Consider the following 19367-nt stretch of genomic DNA (forward strand, 5'->3'; position numbering starts at 1 on the left):
CCCGAGGCCCCCGCGGGACTGCCAGTCGGCGGGAGCGCTAGGGCTGGGCGCCGGGGCGGTTGGCGGCGCGCGCCGGGGAGGTTGAGGTGGAGGATCGCGCGATCGGCCCTCCGTAGCGGTTACCGCCGGTCGCCGAGGACAGTATCCTCCGGCGGCCTTGTCGGCCTCGGCGTCCGGGCTGTGGGACCGCGCGGTACTCTCCCGCGCCCCCTTTGCCAACGTTAGGCTTGGGGCCGAGCCCACCGCCCGCCCCCCAGCATGCGCACCTCCTACACCGTGACCCTGCCCGAGGAGCCCCCCGCTGCCCCCTTTCCCGCCCTCGCCAAGGAGCTGCGGCCGCGCTCCCCTCTCTCCCCTTCCCTGCTGCTCTCCACCTTCGTGGGGCTCCTGCTCAACAAAGCCAAGGTACGCGGGGCCCTTTTCCGGGACCCCCCCCCACCTCACCGAGGGCCTGGGATTCCGCCTCCTTCCCGGGACGCCCCCTCCCACCTACCCGGCCACCACGCGCCGTCGCCGGGGGCGGGGATGGGAGTCGGATTCTTCCCCGCCCCCACCCCTCCTTCCCTGGGTCTCCCGGAAAGGAATGCCCCCTCCCCAGGTGATCTCACGCTTACTCGTGGCCCTCTTCCCCTTACTGAGCTCCCAGTCCCTGAGCCCCCCAGACCTTTTCTGCCTTCCCGCTCCGTGACCCGGGCACCAGGTGGCTCCTAATTCCTGGCACCTATCAGGACAGGTGCAGGAAAGCGTAACCTTGACTCGTTCTGAAGCGAGGGCACGGGCAGCACGCCGGACTCTGCGGCTGTGACTCCTCCAAGGCCAAAACCCAGCAAGAAAGGCTGGTCCAAAAGGGGCTCCCCCCTCACTGATCCCAAAGGGTGCTCTACCAAAGGGGTGGGTAATAGGGGCCGGTCGATCCTGTGAAGGGCAGAGGAGTTGCAGAAGGGTGAAAGAGGGCAACTTCCTTTTCTCTCCAGCCCTCCCCGGTTCTGCTAAGTGGGTGCTGGGTCCCTCAAATGAAGTGTCCACCCCAGAGAAATTTTGCTGGCGCTAAAGCCTGGGCACTGCCCCCTTGGGGAAGGGAGAAGGGGCCAGAGCTTGACAGCTCTTATGTAACAGGCACCAGCTCCTGTGTTGGCAGTGCGTGCACTGCCCCGTGCCAAGGCCACACCAGGCTTCTTGGCTGCAGCCACCACTCGTGGCTGACCCTCACGGCACAGGTGAAGTAAGCAAGAAAGCCCTTTCCTGGGGTCTTGAGTGTGAAGGCACAGACCCCAGTCAGCCTTTCTGATCAGGTCCATGTACCCCGAAGTTCCCTCTTCCTGAGGCCCTGCTCTTTCCTTGGAAGGTGAATGTTGTCTGTTTCCTGACTGGTGGTGGCAGTCCACTTTCTAGAACAATTGTTTGCTACTCAGTCAAAATTAGGTTTGCTGATGGCTAATTTTAGGGAAGTTCTTGATCTCAAACTCTCACAGCAACTCGTAGAGTTCCAGCATACATGCGGGAGTCATTTCCTGCTCTCTGTGAGAGGTTGGCTGTGCGGGTCTCTCTCAGCTTCAGTTCCAGCTGCTGCCTGTCTGCCCTGAGGTAGGATTGTTTTCCCTGTAAGAAAGGTCACTCCTGGGACGTTTTGTTCCTCTCTGGAATGGAAAGTGCTGACTTTCCCTCGAGCTCCTGATTTCCTATTCATGGCAGAAGAATATCTGGCTGGGCAGAGAACAGCCCTGCTCTCCCCTCCACTACCTCCCCTGACTCATTACCCAACCACCTCTGCAGAATGCTTAGAAACTGCAAGTGGTTTTGAGCTCAAGAAAACTTAGACAAAGGCATCAGTCCCCAAAGTCACCTATCAAAGGGTCTTTAGCCTTGCCTAAAAGGAACCTCTCCCTCTCCCCAGGCCAGTAGGTGGGTCAGCCCTGGACGAGCACGTGTTCTTGGCCCTCTCTGGGTCAGCACCACAGGAGTGCCTCAGTGGAGCTATGCCTCCAGTTTCTCATCCTCCCACCCCCGCTTGTGCTGAGTGACTGCTTTCTCAGCTGAGGCCCACTTTGGTGCATATTGACACATTCGCCACTGACAGGAGTCTTTGCTTCTCCAGCTGTTTAGACAGATGTTTGAGGCACAGGGGGTAAGAGCTAATAAAGCACTGCCAAAAACAGGTGTGAAAGCAGGTATGGTTGGGGAGTGGCTATTCTGTTGTGGGCAGGCTGTAACGTTTAGTTCAGAATAGGCCACATGGAGACTTCCGCTGTGATTTTTTGGACCCCCAAAGGAATCCTCCAGTGCTACCTGAAAATGCTGATAGGTCTTTGTCCTGGGAGTTACCTCTGTTCCCTGTCTCCTGGAACTCCAGGGTTCAGACTATCAGTAAGGTGAGGTGAATGTGTCTTTGGAGCCACCTACAGCCAGGCCAGGCAGAGTTCTTCAAGGATGCTTTTCTCTCTAGCTGCAGGCTGAAACCGGTCTCTCTTCTGGATGTATAGTTCCCCAACTGGTAGTGACAGACCTGGTAGCTGGCAAGAAGAGATCCTCTTACCTGTGAGATAGTCAAGGCAGTTCCTGAGAAAAGTCCTTCTTCAGCCTGCCTCTCCCCACCCCGCCCCCTTAAGCTGACAACCTCTTGGGCTTTGAGCTGCTGACAGCCTCCGAGGCTGTCAGCACACGGCATGAGTAATTTTAGCTGAGTTATTTCAGGCTCCTGTTCTGATCAGGGTTGAGCTGGCCCCACGCATGCCCCAGCCAGTGTTGCTCCAGAGTTGCCTGCTCCAGGCTCCCTCCCTGGGAGGGGGTGGTGGCGGGGCTTATCTGCACACTGTCTCCTTAACCCTTTGAGCTCAAAGGTTTTCTGACTTCTTGGAGGCAGGGCTGGGATTAGCCAACAGACATGGACAGAGCACTCAAGTCCTCACCCAAGCACCTATTCTCTCCAGCCCCCTCACCAACCTCCACAATATAGACAAGAGCAAGAGTGGCACCTTGAGCAAGAGTGGCACCTCCAGCCAGGTGCTTACCTCCCGTTGGCTGTTGGCTGTAATCAGCCATCACAAGGATTCCCAGCCAGTGGCCAGTCAGGATGTTGAAACCTGAGCCAGGCAGGGAGGATTCTCCCAGGCTTTAATCAGTCCTTAGGAGCTGAGCTCAGCTGGGAGGAATTCCCACCTGTCTCTGGCAATTCAGAATGACAGACAGACTTTAGTTTTCCCAGGGGCAAATGTCTGTTAACTTTTTGCCGAACTTTTCAAGACCTCCTTGAAGTACCTATTACGGCAGCTGCTTCATATATTAGGCGTCTAGGAGGCCCAATATAGGTCATTTGAGATAGTTCCTGGATTGCAAGCTGAAATTTCCTGTAACCAGAAGTCAAACATTTCCAAGTATGTGAGTTCCATGTCTCTAATTTTAATCTCTAATTCTAGTCTCCAGTATAGTAGAGAATGAAGAGTAATGTAAAGGTGGGAGGAAGTCCATAAGCAATAAAAGAAAGCAAAGCCCTCAAGAATGTTTTTGTTATATTGAGAATGACAGGCATTCCTCAGTCCTCTCTCCTACAATGTACATAGACTAAAGCTGAAGAGAGAATAAATGGCCTGTGTGACCTGATGCTCATGGCTCCAATGGGCAGAAAGTTGTATGAGAGCCTGGCACAGACCCAGCCACCTGCGTCAGACTTAGATACCACATGTTCTTTGCTTACAGAATTCTAAGAGTGCCCAGGGTCTGGCCGGTCTTCGAAACCTTGGGAACACGGTGAGTCCTTCCCAGCCCATTCCTTTCCTGGGGTCAATCCCTACTATCCTGACTGGGACAATCTAACCAGAGCCCCTGCAGGCTCCAGCTGACTCAAACCCTCTAGGCCAGTTGGTACCTGTCTTTCCTGGCTAGTGTTTTACAGAATTGCTGGACTATGCCTCACCCCCACCCCAAGAAAGGGAGTTACCCTTCTAACTGTCAGCTGCTTTCCTGGATCCTTCTCCCCAAGGACATCCATCCCTTCCCACCCACTCAGTCCAGTTCACCCACACCCTTGTGTCCACCTCTATAATAAATAACCAGTTACGTCACCTGTACCAGCAGTGGGAATTTACCTCACTTTACCCTTTCACTTACAAAAAGAGGAACTCAAGGCTGTAGGAAGATTCATTTCTGGGGTAGATAAACCAGAGGGCCTTTGGTACTAAGTAGAGATGCCAGATAGACGTCTTTCTTCCCTTGCTAATTGTCTGGATTGTCTTTTGCAGTGCTTCATGAACTCTATTCTGCAGTGCCTGAGCAACACCCGGGAGCTGAGAGATTACTGCCTTCAAAGGCTCTATATGCGGGATCTCAGCCACAGCAGCAATGCACACACGGCCCTTGTGGAAGGTGAGGAACCCCTGCTTGGACTTGGTCCTACTTTCCCTCTGGGCCATTTCCCCACCCTGTCGCTAGAGTAGTACTAATTTTCTTTTACATGTTTGTTTCTCAGCTCTTTTCTGTTGGCATTGTAGTATCAGCTTCTTATAAAAAGTGTCTCACCTGTCCTCCACACCCCTTCCCTCCACCTTCCTTGCAATAGAGTTTGCAAAACTAATCCAGACCATATGGACTTCATCCCCCAATGATGTGGTGAGCCCATCTGAGTTCAAGACCCAGATCCAGAGATACGCACCGCGCTTCGTCGGCTATAAGTAAGGGCTTTGCAAGCAGGTCCACACCAGGTGGGTGGCGGCAGCAATAGGTTCTTGGGACAGATTTAGTGCTCATTGTCTCCTCTTTGGACCTAGTCAGCAGGATGCTCAGGAATTTCTTCGCTTTCTTCTGGATGGACTTCACAATGAGGTCAACCGGGTTACAGTGAGGCCTAAGCCCAGCCCTGAGAATCTCGATCACCTTCCGTAAGTAAGAGGATACTGCTGTAGGAAAGCAAAGTGTTGTGAACTGGAGCTTTTACTTCTATTTTTGGGTCATGATTTGGGGAGATTTTTGAATATAAAAAATTTAGATTGCGGCCCTCCCTGGTGGCGCAACGGGTTAAAGCACAGCACTGAGAATCTAAGGCCGCTTCCGCATGAGTTCGATTCCCGCCTGCCCCGGAGGTGACCACATGGCGTGGCAGACCTCTCCTGACCCGCCCGCTGCTCCCCTCAGCAGTGTGCTTTGTCGATCTGCCTGTTCTGTTCCCCTCTCTGTCTCTGGTGAAGCCTCTCGCCGCCCCTGAGCCTCTGGCCTGTACCCCAGTTCTGTATGCACAAATAAATAAATCTTAAAAAAAAAAAATTTAGATTGCTAGACCTTTAAATTATGGTTTGGGCTCTGATTCATTTGCCTTCTTTTCTCTGGTTCTTAGTGATGATGAGAAAGGGCGACAGATGTGGAGGAAATATCTAGAGCGGGAAGACAGTCGAATTGGGGGTAAGTGGATGGAGAAAAAACCTTTTTTCTCAGTTAACTATTTTGCCTGAGCAAGTCATGACAAGTTGTAAGAATTATACTCCCCGGGATCCTTCTTTCAGCCCAGAGTCCCACAAATTGAGGCAGGAACAGTGAGAAGGGACACCATGTGCTCACTTCCCTGTGCTTGAGTGTCACGTGGCCATTTTTTCCCCCAGATCTCTTTGTTGGGCAGTTAAAGAGCTCCCTGACGTGTACTGATTGTGGTTACTGCTCTACAGTCTTTGATCCCTTCTGGGACCTCTCACTGCCCATTGCTAAGGTATGCATCCCTGTTGCCCCACTTTTGAAATGCCTCCTCTTTGGTGTCATTCACCTCTCACCTTTACCTTTTTCTCTCCCAGCGAGGTTACCCTGAAGTGACTCTAATGGATTGCATGAGGCTCTTCACCAAAGAGGATGTGCTTGATGGCGATGAGAAGCCAGTAAGTCTCCGCTTCCACACAAGAGCACATGCCCAAGAGACCTCTCTTGGAACGATGTCGTCTCCAGTGATCTTACTTACTGAGTTCGGCCCGTTGACTTCTCCCCTGAGTCCTTTCTAGTTCTGTTTGTCCTGTCTTTCAGACATGCTGTCGCTGCAGAGCCAGGAAACGATGTATAAAGAAGTTCTCCATCCAGAGGTTCCCAAAGATCTTGGTGCTCCGTATCCTTCAGGTCATCAGGGCAGGGAGTTACCCTTAGAGAGGGACTGAGGACAAGGGGCCAAAAAACCAGGGGAACAGAGTAGAAAAAAGCAAGCCAGATGGCTGTTTTTCCTTTGCTTTTCTGCTTCCTAAGACGCACAGGTACCCTTAGGCTCAGTCTCCTTTATGTTGACACTGTTCGTGCTGTCCTGTCTGCCCTTGACTCACATTATTACCAGATCTGAAGCGGTTCTCAGAATCCAGGATACGAACCAGCAAGCTCACAACATTTGTGAATTTCCCACTAAGGGACCTGGACTTGAGAGAATTTGCCTCAGAAAACACCAGTGAGTATTTTTCAGCAGGAAGAGATGAAACACAAGTGTCTAAGCTACAGATGGGAGGCAAAGAGGTGGAGGAAACATGGAGGGCAAGGAAGGCCTTAGGGACTCAACCTTTGTTTCCTCCTCAGACCATGCTGTTTACAACCTGTATGCTGTGTCCAATCACTCTGGAACCACCATGGGCGGCCATTATACAGCCTACTGCCGAAGCCCAGTGACAGGCGAATGGCACACTTTCAATGACTCCAGGTGAGACAGGTCTCAGGGCTGTCACCTCTTCCTCACCCATCTGTCTGGTTTCTACCATGGCGGACCGAAAAGGTTAGAAGCTAAAACCATGTAACAGCTATAAGTCCACTGCCTATCTGAAGAATTTCTAGAAGATGATGGAAGAGATTGGCCTTGGGAGTCCGATAGAGGTAGAGACAGGTAGAGACACTGTCAGCTACTCTGCTGAGTCCGATGGCCTCCCCATGACCAGAGCTCTGACCTTTCCCTGCTCTCTCCACAGCGTCACACCCATGTCCTCCAGCCAAGTGCGCACCAGCGACGCCTATTTGCTCTTCTACGAATTGGCCAGTCCACCCTCCCGCATGTAGCAGCGAGGAGCGACAGCCCTTTCTTCTCCCGTCCCTGTGGTGGCCTCACACCCCAAGTTTTTCTAAAAAGACAAAAAAAAAACCAAAAAACAAAAAAAAAAACCTGACAAATAAGAGAAAAATAAAATAAACTAACGCTGCCGAGCCGGAGTTGCTGCAGCCTGGTCAGGGCCCGAGTTGGGAGCCGGGTGCTCCTGAGCCAGCTTGGCCAGGAAGATCGAGAGGACACGGAGACAGAGACCGAGCCAGCACAGTGCCCCTCAGCGTCTCTTGTTTGCATTTAAGCTTGTGGTTTCTTCCTGTGTGTAACAAACAGCTACGTCTGTGGGGAGAAGATCTGTGTCACTTGCTGCGGGCTCCAGTCCCTGCTCCTCCTGAGAAGACAGCGCCCTCTGGAGCCTGCTGGGAGGATCGCTGCCCGAAAGCACTGGTGCCTGAGCCAGGCACCCCATCTTCACCTGGACCCTGCTCACAGGTCCAGAAGCAAGAAAACACCCATGAGCCAAGAGCCCTCTTAACGCTGCTAACTCCAGGGGGACAGACGAGGGGACATCTTTGAAAAAAAAAGCTGTTTTGGTTTTTAAAAGCCCAACTTTTTTTTTAGTTACCATAACTAAAGTTTTCAGACTGGAGATGCTCTCCTTCACACCTCTTCACAGCTGGGACATTGTGCTGGTCTTGTCTTTTTTTTTTCTTTAATTCTTCAACGACAACTTTTCCAATGCTAGCCCCCAGTGGTGCTAGGTGGATATTGGCCAGGCCCCAAGCACAGCACAGTAGACCTGAGATACAAGTTTTTCGTTTTTGGTTTTTTTAGCGTTTTGGATGGAATCTAGTTGCCTCCAAGAATTGTGCCTTATAGCATTTGGGGACCATGGGCTAACTGCCCCTCCCTGAAATGTCCCTCAGCCTCTTCCCTTTTCCCCAGTGCCATGTTCACACCGGCTGGGGAAGAGCGGGGCATGCCCTGAGCCTCTAGCTTACTTGCACTGCAGTGAGGCGACGAGGAGAGTAGGTCAAAGATTTCTCATGATAGTGTATCGAGTTCTTCCGCCCACTTCCTCTACCAACCCCAGTCTACTTCCCAGCTGTTTGAAGGATAGCACAAGCCCCTCACCCCTAGAGCTTCTCACCTTTAATTTATTTCCCCCTAAGCTTTTCTCCCTGCCTGGCCCCACACTCCCTTCTCAGAGCCTCCTAGACATGTAGGCCCTTTGGACCGAGTTTCTCAGGGATGCCCATGCCGCCCCTCAGCTCCTCTGGGCATTGGTCGTCAGGGCTGCCTGGGAGCAGAAGCCTGGGTGAGGACATTTTGCCTCAGCTGTATGATTCTTTCCCAGGAGCTTGACTTTGTCCTAAGTGGTCGGACAAATCTCTGCTGTCCCAGAGAGTAAAGCTATTCAACACAAAGCATGGAACTCTTCAGCACCCACAAAGCTGGCCTGGCTGTGCCCCTCGAGCCTGGAGCTTTCCAAGTGCTCCCAGGAGGAGGCAGCAGAGAAAGACACCCAAGTTTAACTGGCCTGACACCCTTCTCCAAGGGAGACCTGTGAACCTGAGCCAAAGGGCCGGTGTACACTTGTTTACTGTGTAAGCAAGAGCAGAAGAATGGCTAATGTACAGCAGAACCTTGTACAGAATAAATAATAGCTTTGAGAAATTAGTGATGGAATCTTGATTTGGGAGGGGTTTGAACCCAGAAAGCCCTGACACACATTAATCGTAATAATCACGTATTTGCTTTGACCAGATTATCAATTTCAAATTAAAAGTTACACAATTTTAAAACTTTCTGTAGAGATGAAATGGTACACATTTAGAACCTCATTTTTCATCTGCCTTCACTGTTTACTAGTGTTTTGCCAACCAGTACTTTGTACTTGATTAGGGAGGCAAAGCATTGAGGAATGAGGTGTCATATCACCACTTGTAAATGCCTCATCATCCACCTCCTGAGAAAACGGTTCTAAAACCAGACCTCTGACTTGACACCTAAGGTCAGCATAGCTAGCAGGCCTTTAAAAGGACTGTCTGCTTTGTAATTGCTGACCTGGGCACTGCTGTGGTTCTCAGCTCACACCTGGGCCTGTACAGACCTACAGACCTATGACAAGCTGGCACAGGCCCCCAACTGAGGCAGCAGTTTGCTCTTTAAGCAGCGTGTGCCTGGGTATGAGGGATCCAGGTGTGGTCTTTGATAAGTAAAACCTCACCTGGCCCACAAAAACCTAGATTGACCTTTACATGAAAGGTTTTGTTACCTAAAGCGCTTTATACAAGACTTCAACAGATTTAACCCCTTATAGACTGTCCCTGTGGTTTTATCTTTGCATTTTTAGTACTGTATAGATTTTCCATCATTGCCATTGATCTTAGAACTTGGGAAGGCAAAGTGTGTACCAGCTGAGCTTAGAGTATTTTACTAGGATTTTTTCTACTTGGCACCCCTGCCCCAGACTCAAAGGTCAAGGCCTGTGTATCCTGACCCTTCCCTGACAGCAAAGCCTGCAGTCAGACTTGCCTCATGGGGTGAGGCAGACATGGGGCCATTTTTTTTCTGCCTATTTCCCAAGAATGGGAAAGGGTAACAACCCCAGATTTCTCCCTGACCTTTCCTAAAAGTGGCCTGACCCAGGATAGGAGCTTAATGCTAGGTTTTCTCTAAACTACTGGTGAACAAGATTGCCTTCAATATGGAAACAGTAAGTTAATGCAAAGTAGATGGGGGTGCCCCAAATAAATGAGTTGCTATACCTCACATTAGGGGGGAACTATATCTCCCCTTTGACTAGTTTTTTACTGGAGGCACAAGTCAGCCATACATCCCTGCGCTATAGTAACATCCGGGCAGGACTCAGCCCACTCCACCAGATCCCAGTTCTCCCTGCAGTACTTAACCTGTGGTGCTTTCCCATCCCCATGACAACAGGTAATGGTGCTATACAGATCCCAAACACAATCTGTCCCATGTTTCTTTATCCCTCAGCTTTGCTTCCTAGCAACTAGGATTGCTTCCTGCATTCTTTACTCACATTCCAGCAGGCCTCTCCCTGGGGGAGGTGCTCCCCCTGCAACTGCTGTCCTGTGACCTTGAACAAGAACCACCCTCTCTCTGAACCTTACTGCCTCATCTGTGATTTGACAGATTTGAGAGAAAATAAAAAGCGTTGGATTAAAGGATCTTGAAGGCCTCAGCTCAGACGTTCTCCTTCTAAGTCACTTTTCCTCTAAATAGCTAATCAAGGGGACTTACATGTGACTGGTCCCCTTGATACATAAATTTACAAATACACTGATGTGCAATTATACAAATATATGTGACAAATGATACATAATTTTATGTGACTTTTAAGTGACCAGTGCTTAGAAAATGAATATTCTGTCCACAAAGCTTTAGAATTAGAACCACAGAGGTCCCTTCACTCACATTTCTCAATTTGCCAGTGAGGAAACGAGTACTCAAGAAGACCTGCTCAAAAGCCCACCATTTTGTCAGTGGCAGAGACAGAACAGAAGCCTGTCTCCCCACCCTGACCTCCCTCCATCTGAGTACTCTACCGTTGTTGAAGAACAAGCAACATTTTGTAAGGTTTGCTGTAGTACATTTTCCAATCCTGAACAGAACTTCCTGACTACATACACACACCCCCAAGAGCAAACCCAGCATGACCTCGCTCCTACCTGGGTCCTAGCAGAGACTTCTGCGGGCCTCATCCTCAGCGCTGGGTAGGAGGCAGACGGCAGCAGAGACTAGCTTTTGTAATCCAAGCAAATGACTCACTCTGAACCTCAGATTCCACCTCTGTATCTAACCATAGCAATACCTTGTCTTCCATGCAGCATATTGGTTTCCCCCACCTCAGTCCATTCCCTTAGGATTCTCTCAGAGGGGGTATCCACAGACACACCACTCCCCAGCCTCTCAGGACACAGCTGCCATTTCCCCAAACACAATAAAAGCTGAGGAACAGAGTACACATAGCATTGCCCAAAACAGGCAGAACTACTGAGTCACTGGACATCCCAAGCCAAGGAAGGGGTTGCTTTTCTGACTCCTGGCCTGTGGCAGGACCTGTCTCTTGGAGACAGCAGGAGGGCCCCAATCCTTCAGCGCTCTCCAAGCCAACACAGGTTCTTGAGATGACCTGTAGCCCTTCAGGCTCCTAGAGGCTAGAGAAGACCAGGAACCTGGGGGTGACTGTCAATGCTAGGAGAGGCAGAGAACAAAGAGAAAGGAAGGGATATTCTTGACAGCTGTGGGAAAAAATAAGTGTCTAGGCCCAGTGCCTACTTATAATGTGGGCCCTGGGAGCCAGGCAGAAGAGGCACTCCAGATCAGAGCGCGAGTGTGAACCAGAGAGGTGGGGTGGCCGCAGCATGTTTCAGGGACTATGAAGAGCTGGTCCAGCTAGAGAACCGCAAGAAGACAGGGTGAGGCTGTAGCCAACCTCACATTGGCTTGCCCTACCTCACACAGAAGGGCCACAGAGCACCCAGGAGAGGGGTCAGCACAGGGGAGTCCCAGGGATCTGTGCTTTCAGGAATAAAAGCCCAAGTCCAGTGAAGCTGCCAGGGGGCTAGAGACCACCAGAGCAAGATCAGAGGGCATAGAGTAATTTGCCAGTTTCATCCATAGTAACAGCAGGCAAGGCCAAGCAAACACCTCTGCAGCAGCAAAGGAAGGGAGAGGGGGAAGGGGGTGAGGAGATCATGTCTACTACAGGCAGAGGGAGTGGGGAGACCCTGTGGGAAGGACAGGCAAGAAGGTCAAAGCCCGGGGCCTGTGAGAAGGGGAAAAGCAAGTCCAAGAAGCAGTCAAGACAAAAACAAGCAGCCTAGGGCTCCATCAGCCTAAAACTCCCCGGACCTTCAGCAGCCAGGTCCCTGCCTCTCCACATCTGGACTCCAGCAAAGGCCTCCATCTGGTGTCTTGGCTCTCAACCCCTCTGCCTGCCTTTTTATTCAAAGGTTTATAGAAAGAACTTGGAAAATGTAAAAGAAAGGAAGGGGGGAAAGGACAAAGTTGAAAACTTTGGAATCCATCAGCCTCAGCTCTGAAAGGCAGCCTGCTCCTTGCCACCTGTTTGACTTGGCCACACTCACATCCGGAGAATGGGAACAAAAACTCGTGCCTGACCTCCCCACCCAGGTCTGTGATAGTGAGTCGAGGGTGCAACACGCTTTTTCACTCTTGTCATTTTACTCACTCCTCTCCTCCAACCTGGCCCCTCTGAGAGTGGCTTCCCTCCTTTCCTGGGGAAAACTTTCATGAGCAGCCAGGGCACAGTCAAAGAAGGCCAACAGCAACACAAGTCAGAGAAAAGCTTCCTGTTCTCACAGCCTCCCCTGGCCTCCTCTCCAGTCCTCCTACAAATAGGGATTGTCCTAAAACCCAGCTCTGACTAAGGCAGTCCCTGTTCTAGTGGGGTCCAGCCCCAACTCCCTAGACCTACAGTGCTAAGCCTCCTTCTTCTGGAATTCCCTACCTACCCCCAAGTTCTACCTATTAAAATTGTTTTCAACTCTCAAACTTTAGATAAAAGCCAGCTTTTCGGGCCCTCCCTGGTGGCACAGCGGGTTAAAGCACTGCACTAAGAGGCTGAGGCCACTTCAGCATGAGTTCGATCCCCGCCTGCCCCAGAGGTGACCCACATGGCGCGGCAGACCTCTCCTGACCCGCCCGCTGCTCCCCTCAGCAGTGTACTTCATCGATCTGCCTTTTCTGCTCCCCACTCTGTCTCTGGTGAAGCCTCTCACCGTCCCTGCACCTCTGGCCTGTACCCTAGTTCTGTATGGACAAATAAATAAATCTTTAAAAAAAAAAAAAGCCAGCTTTTCTAAGTTTCCCCATGTTCCCACCATTGAGGCACTCACCGCTGTGTCTGCTCACCCAGCACTTGATCTCTGGCCTCATAACCCAGTGAACTGTCTCCATGTCTGTGCCCTAAACCAGCAGCTTTCAAAGGAGCCCTTATTATTGAGAAACCCCAGGGTACTTTTGTTTATATGGCTTATATCTATCAATATTTACCACATTAAAATTAGAACTGAAAGTTATTTAAATATTTTCCTATTAAATTTTAAATAGTAAGTGTTCAAGTAATAATAAACCTTTACATAAAAACAAAAATAACAAGTTTTAAAACTATACTTTCAGAAAAAAAATAGCGAGAAAGGAAGCATTATTTTGCACGTTTGCAAATCTCATCAGCACTTAATAGAAAACAGCTGGATTCTCATCACCTGTATTTGATCTATTAATATATGAGAAGACATCATGCAGCCTCTGGAAAACCGCCCTGTACATTCACAAATGAGTGGGGGAAACAAGTATGTCTCAGTGTTATTATGGAAATACTTTCGACCCCTCTAAAAGCTGTTCACATTTGAGGATCCTAAGAAAGACAAAATCAGCTCAGGGCGCCCAAAGGTGGGAATGGGGAAGAATCTGTGGATGAGGGACTCTCTTGAGTTCCAGGAGAGCTGCCTTAGCATCACAGAATTTGTCTGCTTTCTCTCTTCCTACTGTTCCTCACTTTGTTCCCGTCTGCCTCAACCCCAGTATAGAATGAAAGAGGTGTGTCATACAAAACATGCCTCTGATTTTTTCCTGTGTTAGGTTCAACTCCTGTCTGTGTATCTTATTAGCTGTGTGGCCCTGGGGAGACAACTTAACCTCTCTGAGCCTTAGTGACATTATTTGTAAAATGGGCATGGAGTAATTAAGAGAGAGAGACTGCATGGAAGACCTCTTGCCCAGGGCCTAATACATCACAGACATGCTATAAATGCCGGCCAGAGACACACTGTACTGCCTCCCCAACACCCGCCCTGAGAATAGCTAACACAAAATAGATTAACTATCCCTTTTCTTTCTCCCTGAGGACAACTGGGCCAGGCTGGGATTTTCCACGTTCACTACTGGAGAAAAAGGCATGAAGTGATCTAGTTTGCAGAGTGAAGGTTTCCTATGAGGCAAAAGCAGATGGCACCACCGGCCAAATCCACTGACCCAGCCTGTCCAAGGCCAAGGTCATCTCTCCTGCTCCTCCATCCTTGCTCGTGTGGACTAAGGGATGCCAGGAATAGGGAGCCCACCCCCACCAGTCCCCCACTCACATCAGCACAGCATAAGCAACCCAAATACATAATGCTCTTCCTATACTCATTTATAGGAAGTATCCTGGTCACCCAGGGGCCTTAACAGGGAAGTCCCAAAGTCCCAGGCTTGGGCTGCTAGTTCAGGGACCTTAGGACTCCTAGACCTGGAAGTGGCCAAATGAACCTTATACCAGCTTCATGCTCACAACATCAGCAAAGCAGCCCCTTTGATCCCCCCACCCCCAGTCCCAACACCCTTCAGGCAGGTGCTCAATAGATGGGTGAGGAAAGGGTGTGGCCAGCTCCCTTGGCAAACCTCCCCCACCCCCCCCACCCTTCGTGTGCACACACACAGAGCACCCAGATTTCTCCTAGGAAGGCTCTCAACCACTTCCTGTGCCTTTAAGGACGGCTGCCCTGTGCCAGGGGCTTGACCTCAGCATCCTCAGCTGAGTCAGATTAAGGGACCATTCCATGCCTTTTCGAATTCTTCTGGCTACGGTCCTTCCCCCAACACAGAGGCGGGGCAGTAGCTCAACCAGTCCATGAGGCAGTCCCAGAGCTAGTCTAGTCTGGCAGCTGTCTTCCTAGGGGAACAGAAGCTGCCCTTGAATAGAGTTTGGGTTCAGAGAGTGGGCTCCTGGGGGTCTTGGGCTGTGGCAGAAAAGGCAGAAAGTCATGCAGAGCCTTTAAGCCATGAAGGATCACTCAAATAGCATCCTCTGTGTGGAGGCAGCAGAGCTGAGCAAGGTAAGGGCCCAATGGGACCCCTCTCACTCACCCAACTTCCTGCCTGAGGCTGGCGGTGCCCACTGGACACCCTGCCGGGCCAGGATGCACGCTGCCCTCAGCCCTCAGCCCTCAGGTCTCTCCCTGTAGACGGAGTTCTGCAATCCTGCTTTTGAGCCTGAATCAGGGCCACATTGCCCCCTGTCAGCCTTCCAGGAGGAGGCCAGCTGTGGCACCAGCGCTCCCTGGCAGGGTAACCATGGTGGGGGGCTGCTAAGGGTAGGACAAAGAGCTGAAGGCTAGGGGTGGGCAGGTAGGAAAGGGGCTCTCAAAATCCCGCTGGGTCCCTGCAGGCCAGCGTCCCCGAAGGCTGCGGACTGACTGCCGCTTCTCCTGGCTGTGCGTCCTGCTGCTGGCTGTTCTGCTACTCCTGCTGCTTGGGCTGCTGGTGGCCATCATCCTGGCCCGTGAGTGCCAGCCTTGCTGGGGAGAAGCCTTCACAATGAGGCCTTATGTGCCCTTTGTTCCTCCACCCTCAGGGACCCAGCTCCTCTAAAGCCCATTCCCCCATTGCTCTGCCTCCAGAATTACAGGCTACACCTTCAGCTGGGGCCTCCTCCCACCTACTGCCCAGCCAAGGCCTCACCACCACGAGTGCCATCCCCACCCATGGCATCACTGCCACCATCACCTCTCAGGCAACTGGGACTCCTAAAAGGCCTCAGGAAGCAGGCATGAGCCCCACATCTCAGCCCAGTGAGTACTGGAGATGAGCCCAAAGTGAAAGGGGAGGCGGGGGGCGGGGGAGCAAAGAAGTTACACCTTGTAAAATGATAGTTCTCTCTCCTTTTGACTTCTGAACTAACCTCCATTTCTGCAGCCTGTGGGGGCCTCCTTCCTGGCCCCATGGGCTTCTTCAGCAGCCCCAACTACCCGGACCCTTATCCACCTAACGTCCATTGCGTTTGGCATATCAAGGTGGCCACAGACCAAGCCATTCAGCTCAGAATTGACGCTCTCAACATAGAGAATGTAGCCTCCTGTCTTTTCGATCGCTTGGAAATCTCCCCGGTGCCTGAAGGCCCCCTTCTCCGGTGGGTCCCTCTTCCCCCAGGAGATCTGACCCCTGTGCTGATACCATCCAGAGAGCAGAACCAGGGAGCTATAGTGGGAAAGGTTTGGCTAGGAGGAAAGGAAACTTGGCCTCTGGGCCCAGCTTGGCCACCGACCTTGCTCTGTGACCTTAGAAGGTCATTTCCCTCTCACCTTGGTTTCCAAATCCATGAACTGGAGCACGTAGCTATCTTTCCCATGAGTAAATACTACAAAGACAGACATGCAGGTGCTGGGGAGGTCATAGCTGCCTGGGAAGCGGAAGGAACATCTTTGCCCAGTGGTTGCCAGATCAGGGCTTGTGGGAAGAGGACTGCAAGTCCAGGCAGCTCGTCTCTGGCTGACCCAACCTGTGTCCCTCCATCACCCCCCAACCCGGCTTCCTGCAGAGTGTGCGGGAAGGTGCCTCCCCCCACACTCAACACCAATGCCAGCCACCTCCGGATGGCCTTCGTCTCTGACAACAGTGTGGAGGGATTTGGCTTTCATGCCTGGTACCAGACTGTGGCTCCTGGGCACGGTGAGTATTTTCCCCCCACGCCCCAGGCTACCTATCACATGTCCATTTCCCTCCCCTCTAGCCCCTCCCAGTAACAGCAGAAGGGGTGGAGAGGTCTCTGAACACAGATGCCACCCCCCAGGAAGCTGTGCCCCCGATGAGTTTCCCTGTGACCAGCTCGTGTGCCTGTTACCTGAATCAGTGTGCGATGGTTTTGCCAATTGTGCTGACGGCAGTGACGAGGCCAACTGCAGTGCCAAGTTCTCGGGTACGGGATCCACGTGCACAGGGAGGGAGGGAGCTGTCTTCAGGCACCTTGTCCAGGTTCAGGCTGGACTCCTCACCTCTGTCCCAGCCCCAGAGCCGTCTGGCTGATAATCAGTCTCCCCGGGGGAACTGGCCAGGACTTCTCTCTGCAGTCACTGCTAGCCTTGCTGGTGAAAGCAGAGATCCTGGCAAACTCATGAGCCGTCATCCTTCCTCCACAGGGTGTGGGGGGAATCTGACTGGGCTCCAGGGCACTTTCTCTGCCCCCAGATATCTGCAGAGGTACCCTCACCAACAGGTAAGAGCTCCATGAGAGGAGTGCCTAAGCCCCAGGGTCTGTGTGATGGCAAACAGCCTGGTAGGTGCGAGAGTCAGGGGTCCAGTTGGTAGCAGGTGACATTATCAAGTACCCACTGTGTGCCCAGATGTTCCCTTACTGGGTGAAGTTACCTCTTCGACCAGACAAAAGCCCTTCCTATCTCAAGAAACATGGCTGATGAAAGCTAGCTGGGCCACCCCTCCCTGCCTATCAGGGAGTGGGGAGGAGGCTCCTAGGAAGCTCAGCCTGGAGACCCAGGTTGGAACAGGAGAAGGAAGCCATGAGCCACTCCATCTGCACCCCGCCCGCCTTGCCCTCGCCAGCTATGCACCTGGCATATCTCAGTGCCTGCCGGACATGGCCTGGAACTACAGTTCCACAACTTCAGCCTAGAAGCCCAGGATGAATGCAAGTTTAACTACGTGGAGGTGTACGAGACCAGTAACTCCGGGGCCCTGATCCTCCTGGGCAGGTATGGCAGGGGCCCGGATGAAGTCCCTTCTCCACAGTTTGGTCAACAACAGTACATTAGCCCAACTCAGTCCCTAGCTTCATTTTCTTCTGCTCTTCCAAACCAAGGTGTCTTTACTGTCCTAAAAAAGACTGTCCTGCCTACTTCAAAATCTGTTCCTGACAAAACCCTCCTCTGGGGGGGGGGCAGGGGACCCTTTCCCAGTCCTCTCCCACCCCAGTTCTTCCCACCCTGCAGGCTTTATTTCCCTTTCCCACCAACTCCCCCCCATCTCCAATGTTTCTCAATGAGACCAACTTGAAACTCAAGTTCAAGCAGTTTGTTTAATACTTGGCTGAATACGTGTCTCCTCACCAGACTGTAAGTTCCATGAGTCAGTGACTAAGCCTCCCCTCCCCTCTGGCATTGCCCAGAGCACCCAGTTAAGAGTGAGGCTTGAAGAGCCCCCCCGCAGGACTGCTCTCTGCTTCAAACAGGTTCTGCGGAGCACAGCCACCACACCGCCTCACCTCCTGGAGACCCCAGCTGGCTGTGCTCTTTAGGACTGACCGTGGCACCAGCAGCGGGGGCTTCTCGGCCACCTACCGGGCCCTCAATGCCACAGAGAGTAGGTGCCCCTGGGCAAGTGGGTGTAGGCCACAGAAGTGCCTCCAGAAAACGAGAGCGGGATGCTAGACCCCACTCAGTAATGTGAAGGCAGTGGGATGTCCAAGCGTGCCCAAGGGCACTGCCATCCCATGCCATGCCATGCCCGCCCTCACCCTGTGCCTACAGACCCCTGTGGGCCCAGAGTGTTTTCCTGCCAGGACAGACGGTGTCAGAATCTGCAGTGGATGTGTGACACATGGAGGGACTGTGCAAGCAGCAGTGATGACAACTGCAGTAGCTCCCTGTTCCCAACCCCAGGTGAGAAGCCTGCCCCAGGTCACCCGGACACGGCAGTACTTAGTGTCAGCCCCAAGGGAAATGGGAATCCGGGATCATGGTAGGGCTTCAAGGCTAGTCCAGCTTTGCTGACATAGAGCCCCTCACCAGACCCTCCTCAGATGGCCCAGGGTCACTGCCAATGCTGGAGTCCATGCTCCCTGAGATGATCAGAGGTGCCACATGAGTCCAGGACTGGCCAGTGAGGCTTGGAGTGGGCCCTGGAGGAAGGTTCAACCCATGGGAAGCATCACTCCATGTTCCTCCCACTGCCCCCCAGAACCCCCCACCCACATAGACACATAAGGTGACTTGGCCAAGATCACATGGTCAGGGAGTGACCCAATCCTCTCCCCACTCCCCGCAGAGCTGGCCTGCGAGCCCATCCGGGTGGAGATGTGCATCGGCCTGAGCTACAACACCACAGCCTTCCCTAACATCTGGGTGGGCATGGCCAGCCAGGAGGAGGTGGTGGAGGTTCTCGGAGGTTACAAGGTGCTCTGGGTAGAGACAGGAGGCACCCCCAGGAAGGAGTGGGACCAGGAAGGGTGCCTGAGAGCTGATCTCCTCCTTCCACAGAGTCTGACAAGTCTGCCCTGCTACCAGAATTTCCGGAGGCTGCTTTGTGGGCTGCTGGTGCCCCAATGCACCCCGATCGGCAGTGTTCTCCCCCCTTGTCGCTCAGTCTGTCAGGAGGCAGAACACCAATGCCAGGGTGGCCTGACCCTAATGGGCACTCCCTGGCCCTTCAACTGCAACAGGCTGCCTGAGGCGTCTGGTCTGGAGGCTTGTGCCCAGCCCTGACCCTGAAGCCACGCCTGCCCTGTCTCCCACCCTCCTTTGCGTGTCAGGGTGGGCAGGATGGGGAACAGAGGAGGGGGCAGCGCCCGCTGTGCCCACCCCCTCTGGGCCTCATAGGGAAGCAGACCTCAAGTGCTAATGGAACT

The 19367-nt window shown here is 52.5% G+C and overlaps 2 protein-coding genes across 6 annotated transcripts in view; both read left to right on the forward strand.

Annotated features, from left to right (window-relative positions):
• Positions 1 to 8656, forward strand: part of USP2 (ubiquitin specific peptidase 2) — a 25014-nt gene extending 16358 nt beyond the window's left edge. For 3 of the 5 annotated variants that reach the window (XM_012729658.1, XM_012729657.1, XM_012729659.1), the window contains exons 2-12: positions 3694 to 3744; positions 4236 to 4359; positions 4553 to 4664; positions 4761 to 4871; positions 5324 to 5388; positions 5586 to 5689; positions 5772 to 5852; positions 5995 to 6073; positions 6293 to 6400; positions 6526 to 6646; positions 6909 to 8656. In XM_012729658.1, the coding sequence (XP_012585112.1) occupies positions 3694 to 3744; positions 4236 to 4359; positions 4553 to 4664; positions 4761 to 4871; positions 5324 to 5388; positions 5586 to 5689; positions 5772 to 5852; positions 5995 to 6073; positions 6293 to 6400; positions 6526 to 6646; positions 6909 to 6996 (1044 nt within the window). In that variant the 3' untranslated portion in view covers positions 6997 to 8656. Of the gene's footprint in view, positions 1 to 54; positions 406 to 3693; positions 3745 to 4235; positions 4360 to 4552; positions 4665 to 4760; positions 4872 to 5323; positions 5389 to 5585; positions 5690 to 5771; positions 5853 to 5994; positions 6074 to 6292; positions 6401 to 6525; positions 6647 to 6908 lie in introns of those variants that run through there. The other 2 variants (XM_004689175.2, XM_004689174.1) reach the window with 2 other exon arrangements.
• A 6137-nt stretch (positions 8657 to 14793) lies between these two features.
• On the forward strand, positions 14794 to 19354 carry MFRP (membrane frizzled-related protein). The gene is made up of 13 exons (XM_004689176.2): positions 14794 to 14847; positions 14977 to 15079; positions 15180 to 15293; positions 15412 to 15582; positions 15707 to 15920; positions 16329 to 16459; positions 16581 to 16706; positions 16927 to 17003; positions 17348 to 17496; positions 17973 to 18103; positions 18271 to 18402; positions 18788 to 18915; positions 19000 to 19354. The coding sequence occupies exons 1-13, from the start codon at positions 14794 to 14796 to the stop codon at positions 19222 to 19224; spliced, it is 1755 nt and encodes a 584-aa protein (XP_004689233.1). The 3' UTR covers positions 19225 to 19354.
• The last annotated feature ends 13 nt before the right edge of the window (positions 19355 to 19367 follow it).

Source organism: Condylura cristata, unplaced genomic scaffold (assembly GCF_000260355.1).
Source record: "Condylura cristata isolate star-nosed mole 26May11 unplaced genomic scaffold, ConCri1.0 scaffold00025, whole genome shotgun sequence".
NCBI lineage: Eukaryota > Metazoa > Chordata > Mammalia > Eulipotyphla > Talpidae > Condylura > Condylura cristata.

Coding starts and splice junctions, on each gene's coding strand:
- MFRP (XM_004689176.2), top strand. CDS start 14,794: ATGAAGGATCACTCAAATAGCATCCTCTGTGTGGAGGCAGCAGAGCTG. Junction 18,104..18,270: donor GGCCCTCAATGCCACAGAGA/GTAGGTGCCCCT, acceptor CTGTGCCTACAG/ACCCCTGTGGGCCCAGAGTG. Junction 18,403..18,787: donor CTCCCTGTTCCCAACCCCAG/GTGAGAAGCCTG, acceptor CACTCCCCGCAG/AGCTGGCCTGCGAGCCCATC.